The sequence below is a fragment of the Belonocnema kinseyi genome, chromosome 9 (assembly GCF_010883055.1).
Source record: "Belonocnema kinseyi isolate 2016_QV_RU_SX_M_011 chromosome 9, B_treatae_v1, whole genome shotgun sequence".
Taxonomy (NCBI): domain Eukaryota; kingdom Metazoa; phylum Arthropoda; class Insecta; order Hymenoptera; family Cynipidae; genus Belonocnema; species Belonocnema kinseyi.
The window spans coordinates 54,983,834-54,990,831 of NC_046665.1; the positions used below are offsets into that span (position 1 = coordinate 54,983,834).

General features: G+C 26.8%; 2 protein-coding genes across 5 annotated transcripts in view; one reads left to right on the forward strand and one right to left on the reverse strand.

Annotated features, from left to right (window-relative positions):
• Window positions 1–6,998, forward strand: part of LOC117179431 (ankyrin repeat domain-containing protein 39-like) — a 51,194-nt gene that overhangs the window by 27,606 nt on the left and 16,590 nt on the right. The window lies entirely within an intron of this gene.
• The window catches only part of LOC117179432, a 15,476-nt gene continuing 9,522 nt past the window's right edge, over window positions 1,045–6,998 (reverse strand). The window contains exons 2-3 of one of the 2 annotated variants that reach the window (XM_033371212.1): window positions 1,261–1,430; window positions 1,045–1,162 (exon numbers count right to left, since the gene is read on the reverse strand). In XM_033371212.1, the coding sequence (XP_033227103.1) occupies window positions 1,387–1,430 (44 nt within the window). In that variant the 3' untranslated portion in view covers window positions 1,045–1,162; window positions 1,261–1,386. Of the gene's footprint in view, window positions 1,163–1,260; window positions 1,431–4,061; window positions 4,177–6,998 lie in introns of those variants that run through there. The other variant, XR_004467921.1, reaches the window with a different exon arrangement.

Here is a 6,998-nt window from a genome sequence, read left to right on the forward strand (position 1 = left end):
AGCGATTTTCAGAAACAAAATTCAAGGTCTTTTTCAGGATTTCCATAAAGTTTTCTGTTTCCGCTTTTGTAAATCAAATAGCACTTTCTAACAATTTATAGAATGTTGCATTTTATTAAGTACTGCAGTCATAGAAATTATGAAGAAATATACTTGTTAGGTCATTAATTTTGAAATATTTGTGAAATCTTCCTAAATCATTGGAAACTTTAAAATCTGATGTACGCCTTTGTGAAATTGTAAAATCCTTGAAATCCTTAAAATATTTTAAGATCGTTGAAATCTTTTAAATTAGTAAAAAAATCTCTCAAATCTCATGTAAAACGGCTTTGTGCAATCCTTGGAATCATTGTGAAATCTTTTGAATCTTTGTAAAATCTTTCTGAGATCTTTGAAACCCTTGTGAAGTGTTTGAAATCTTTGTGAAATCTTTCTAAATCTTTGGAATCTTTCAAATCTGCTGTACAAAGCCTTTATGAGATCTTTGAGATCTTTGAAATCTTTCTAAAACCTTCTGTACTTTTTTTAATCTTTGTAAAATCGTTTGAAATCTGATTTACCCGCCTTTGTAAAATCCTTGTGAGATCTTTGAAACCCTTGTGAAATATTTGAAATGTTTAAAATGCTTGAAATCTTTTTAAATCTTTGGTATTTTTCAAATATGATGTACAAAGCCTTTATGAGATCTTTGAAATCTAATTTACGCGCCTTTATGAAATCTTTGTGAGATCTTGGAAATCCTTGTGAAATCTTTAAAACCTTTAAAATCCTTGAAATTGTTGTGGAATCTTTAAAATCTAATGTACAAAGCATTTGTGACATCTTTGAAATATTTCTAAAACGTTCTGCAATTTTTTTAATCTTTGTAAAATCGTTTGAATTCTGATTTACCTGCCTTTATGAAATCCTTGTGAGATCTTTGAAACCCTTGTGAAATCTTTGAAGCTTTTAAAATCCTTGACATTTTTTTGAAATCTTTAAAATCTATTGTACAAAGCCTTTGTGAAATCTTTGAAATCTTTATAATACCTTTTGTAATTTTTTTAATCTTTATAAAATCGTTTGAAATCTGATTTACGCGCCTTTATGAAATCCTTGTGAGATGTTTGAAATCCTTGTGAAAACTTTAAAATCCTGGACATTATTTTGAAATCTTTAAAATCTAAAGTACAAAGCCTTTATGAGATCTTTGAAATCTTTGTAATACCTTCTGTAATTTGTTTAATCTTTGTAAAATCGTTTGAAATCTGATTTATTCACCTTTGTGCAATCCTTGTGAGATCTTTGAAATGCTTGTGAAATCATTTGAAAAATTACAACGTTGATAAATTACAACTTGCCTTCGTGCCGGTCTTTGGACCTTTCGTCTTACGACATTGTTAGAAGTCAAGAGGGACTTTCAAGCTTTCTGACGTCCGATCCTTCAGATTCTGTAAAAGAAATCGGATTTTCATTAATTCAAATTGTTTAATTCGCACACTGTAAAAAGTTTCATGTAATTTTACCACAAAGATCATAGGATATAAAAATACCAGTGATTACTGTGGGAAATTTACCAAAATTAGGTAGAAATAATATGATAGTGCAAAATCGCACACAGGTGGTTAAAAGCAGCTTTGGAAGAATGGAATTTTACATTCCCTTTGCGAAATTCCAGTTACGCTGTAAAACGCCGCATGTAAAAGGTTGCGCATGCGCAATGACAAGCCCGGGTATTTTGAATCGTATAATGTATGTTTGAATTAAATCGAATCGGAAAACATTAAACTTTTTGTTTGGTTTGCTGTTACAAAAAAATACGCATCAAACTTACAAGGTTATGATCAGTGGGCGAAATAGGCGCATCCTAATTTCCGTCAACTGCGGCTAAACAACCATAACCTTCCAAAATTTTTTTTCGAGTATTCCAAATCCACGATTATCCGAATGCCCCAAAACTTTCCACAATCTTGCATTGAATTTACTCGCAGGTTATCGATTATAATAGAAGATCAAAACAGGGACGCAGAACGCCATCAAGCGTTCAACAGCGGAATTACAAGGATTATGCAATTTTGCACCGCTGCTGTAAAACGTATTACACTCCGCGTGCGAAATTACACTAATCGTTGAAAGCTTACATAAACGTTGTGAAATTACACTTTTATTTGTGTTACACTTTAGTTGGAAATTCCCACAACGATCACTGGTATTTTTTATGTCCTATGCTTGTTGTGGGAAAATTACACGTTTTTTTGTAAATTTAATTCATTTATGGTAAAATTCCTTTAATAATCACTGTCAATTTACAAGAAACGTATAATTTTTCCACAAAAATCATAGAAAAAAGTTACAGAACGAAATGTAATTTTCAGCAATGTTTTTTACAGTCCTGTCAAATGAAGCGTGTCAATTAGTAGAATACAATAATAATTCACATGCTTCCTTCATCCACAATTCAGGAAAATCTTGGAGGTCTTGATAATCCCAAATGGCATTATCAAGCACGTATTTCGAAAAAAGCATTTAAGTTTAATAATTGATAATGTAATAGATTAAATCAGAGGTTATAATTTTAATTTTATATAAAGCTAAAAGAATCCAACACTTTTTTTTGTAGAAAATTCTTTTGTTTATATTATTGAATTTTAATCAATTGTAATTTATTAGTATTTCGAGGGAAACATTCCCTTAAACTGTTTCTAATTATGAAATTAATTAAAATAAATTTCAAATATACTTATTTGTTAAAAAATTATTTCCGTTTAACAATTGTTTCCATAAAAATGAAAAAAAGAGAAAGTAAATGTTTTTTGTGAGTTAAAAATTCTTCATTAAAAATAATGTTTTTTATTTCAAATGATATGATTAATAGATTTTTAAAATCAAAAGTTATTCAAAAGTATTTCAAAAGTTAATTACAAATTTATTGCCGATTTTGTTCAACTAAATAATTTTTAGATGTTATTACCATTTTAAAGCATGTTAACTTCAGAGATCTTAAATTTTATCTGAATAAAATTATTTGTCAGAAGTAATAGTTAAACACCAAAGTTTAATTTCTTAAAATTATTATTTACGAAACTTTTCATACATATTTTTAAATACATTTTTGGAAAAGAGTTTATCATAAACTTCGAAGACGAGACGAAGACCTGAAAAAGAAAGAAAAAAAAATTATTTGACAATATTCAAGCAAACAAATAGATATGAGTATTTTAGAGTATATATCGTGATACCGAGAGATTTTTTTAATTCTGATCTTTGCACAAATTCGACTTAAAAAAAAATTTTAACCAAAAGATTTAATTTTATACAAGATATAATCAGAATTTTATCAATTTCGAATATTTCGATGAAATTTCGACAACAACAAATGAGTTTTTAAATCAAACAGACGATTTTTCTACAAAGCAGTGGAATTTTCAAACCGTAAATATGAATTTTTCACAAAAAAGTTAATGTTAATGTTTATTCCCTAAGGCCTAGGTTTATAAATGATTCAAATAACTTTTTCGATGTGAACATATTTATTTAAATAATTGAGCGCAATCTACACAATATGTTAATTATTTAAGTACTTTTCAGAATTTCTAATTTTTTCAGACAATTCGAAGTTTTTCTTTCTTTTTAAATATTATTCAAATTTAGCAGAAGTGAGGTTTTTGGAATGGCGAATTTTAGTTTTCAGGCATGAAAAAGCAAAACATAGCGCAAGAAAAATCAGAAAATCAGGATGGCGATAAAAATCAGAACATGTCCAGATATATCAAGACGTGTGTCACCCTAATTCGAACCTATATCCACGTCCACAAAAAGACCTGAAAATTATTTTGAAGAAAATGATCCTTTGTCCAAATCGTCCAAGTACGCTGAATCTAGTCGGTTTCGTGCCGAAAATACGTTTTAGTTCATCGCGAAGTAAAATGATTTTGGGTATTGCCAGTCACTTAAAAGTACCTCACAAGCGAAAAAATATCTTCAACAGTATCTAGAGTTTTGGCTTTTGTACTTTAGACCCCGAAATATGTCTAGCTTTTAAACAAAAATTATGCAGATGAATTATGCATGGTGACACTAACCGCCATTTGCTATTGCGAAATGGGTAGATTTCTTGAGAAGCCGAACGTGGAAAATCACTACATATTCACTTGGAAATATTCACCTTTGGAAACTCAATTTTCGACCCTAAATTACGGACACAACGTAACGATCAAGATTCCGCGAAAGAAAAATGTTCAACTGATTCTGTCAGTGTCGTCAACCTGTTAAAATTGTAATTCAAAGACGAATTTTCGTTTTGCGACTATTTGAATTTTCCTGCTGGTTTTTTCCTGAAAATGGCGAATTAACATCTTAGTTTAACATTGAGGAATAAATTATCCTGACTCGTTACTCGGCAACAAAATTAAATAAATTTACAAATTAGCCTATATTTTCATTATCCGTGTCACGTTGGACACCCTGATTACGGAAGCCTCCAATCAAAATGTTTGTAATTATTCAATTAGATTTAAACATTGCATTCTTCTCAGTTTGATAATGAGTCAATTTTTAATTTTGAAGTATTTTAATTTAAAATTTAATTTTTTATAAAAATTCTTTGTCATTGAACTAGATATAAAAATTTCATTCTGTACAGTTTAAAAGTGTTTTTAAAAGCATTATTTTTAATCAACATTCTTTGTTTTATTTATCCAGATTAAAAATTTTCATTCTCTACAAGTTGGAAATGTATCAGTGTTTAATATTTTGAATTTGGAAATATTTTAATTTTCAATTTGATTGTAAATCAAAATTCCCTTATATTATTCTAATAGATTTAAAAACATCATTCAAGCCAGTTCAAAAATGTATAAATTTTAAATTTGTTGAATTTAAAAGCATTTTAATTAAAAATTATTTTAATTTAGAAGCATTTTTATTTCAAACTAAAATTCTTTTTTTTATTCATCTAGATTAAAAAAGTTCATTCTGCGCCGGTCGGACGTGTACATTTTAAATATTTTTAGTTAAAAAGCATATTGATAATTTAATTCCATTCTAAAATAAATAAAACAAAAATTAAATGTATGCACTTTAAATCTCTTGACTTTAGAAGCTTTTCATTTTTTTAAATTTAAAAGCATTTTAATTTTACATTAATATTCTTTATTTTATTCTTCTAGATTTGAAAAATATTTGCAATACTTTGAATTCAGAAGCATTTTAAATTTAACTTTAAACCAAAATTATTTGTTATTCTAAATATAGATTAAAAATTTTAATTCTTTACAAGTTTAAATATATCAATTTTAAATCTTTTGAATTTAGAATGATTTCAATGTCGAATTTTTTTAAATTAAAAGAATCTTTGTTTTATTTTTCTAAATTTAGAATTTTTCTTCTTCACAGTTAGAAAATGTATACATTTCAAATTTATTGAATTTAAGGTAGTTGTCGTACCAAAAGTCAGATATCTGGAGCAAAAATAGTTTTTCTATGATTTTAAGAATCAAAATATTATAACTCATGTAATTTAAAATAAAAAGCTTTCTCTGCAACTCTACTGTTTCCAGTTTTAAAAACAAAACAATAATCTTAAAATATAATTATTTGTTAAAAAAAATTTTTCTTTAAAAAAATTGTTCTAACGATTTCAGCGACAAAAAAAATTATTTTCAAAATTGGAAACAGTAGAGTTTTAGAGAAAGTTTTCCCGGAAAAATAAGCCGTCATTTATTAAAATACAATCATTTTTCAAAAATTGGTAAGAAGTGACGGTCAGAAAAAATTCAGTTGCGAAAAACATGGTTAAAATTAATGTTTTTTTTTGTAAGTTTTATCATTTTTCATAAAAAAAATGTTTTTTTTTTAATTTGAAATGACATCAGTTGTTATAATATTTTGATTCTTAAAATCATAGAATAACTATTTTTTTATATGTATATCTGACTTTTAACACGACAACTAAAAGCAATTTAATTTAAAATTTTGAATTTAAAATTGATTTAATGTTAAATAAAGATTCGTTGTTTTATTCATTTCTATTTAAAATTTTCATTCCGTTCATTATAATAATTTTTAAATACAGTAGACTTCAAACTCTTACCCTCATATTTTGTTGGAAATTCGCATTTTTTGGTTGAATACAACTTTTTTTAATTTAAAATTAAAATCTTTTTTTTTAAATACCAATTGTCATATTTTTCCTTGAGAATTTATATATATATATTTTTTTTACAATTCAACTACTTGTTTGAAAATGGAACTACTCTGTTAAAACTTAATTTTTTATTGGTGATTCATTTCTGGTTGAAAATTCATCTATTCTGGTAGAAATTGCATAATAAACTCAACTATTTGATTGAAAATTAAATGGTTTTTTGGAGGATTCAACTATTTTGTTGAAAATTCATCTTTTTTTGGTTGAATTCAGCTGTGTTTGATTCCAAATAAAATTCTTTTCTTTTATAAAGCAACTATTATATCTTTCGTAGATAATTCATATTTTTGACTGAAAATGCAAGTACTTGATTGAAAGTTAAACTATGTAGTTTGTTAAAAATTTATTTTCTTTTTTGAAGATTCATCCCTTTGGATACAAACTTAAATAAGTTGTTGAAAATTCGTCTCTGTTGGTCGAAATAACTGTTTTTGATTAAAAATTAATCTTTTTTGATTGAAAATTCAACTGTGGCTGAGAATTATTCTTTTTTGGTTGAAAGTGAACTTTTTTTATTAAAAATTCATCTTCGTAGGTTGAAATTTAAACTACTTGTTTATGAATTCAACTATTTTGTTAAAAAATGGTCGCTTTTGATTTTAGTTTCCACTATTTAGTTAAAAATTAAGTTTTCATTATTCAGCATACGTATTTCTTGATTTAAACTTTTTTTGTTGTTGAAAATTAATCCTTTTGGGTTTAAAATGCCACTTTTTTATATACGAGGGTAGTTCAATAAGTCCTTAGAATGACCAACAGATGGCGCGCGAATCGCTCCAAATCATCTGTTTTCAGTCAGCACCACTCCCGACTA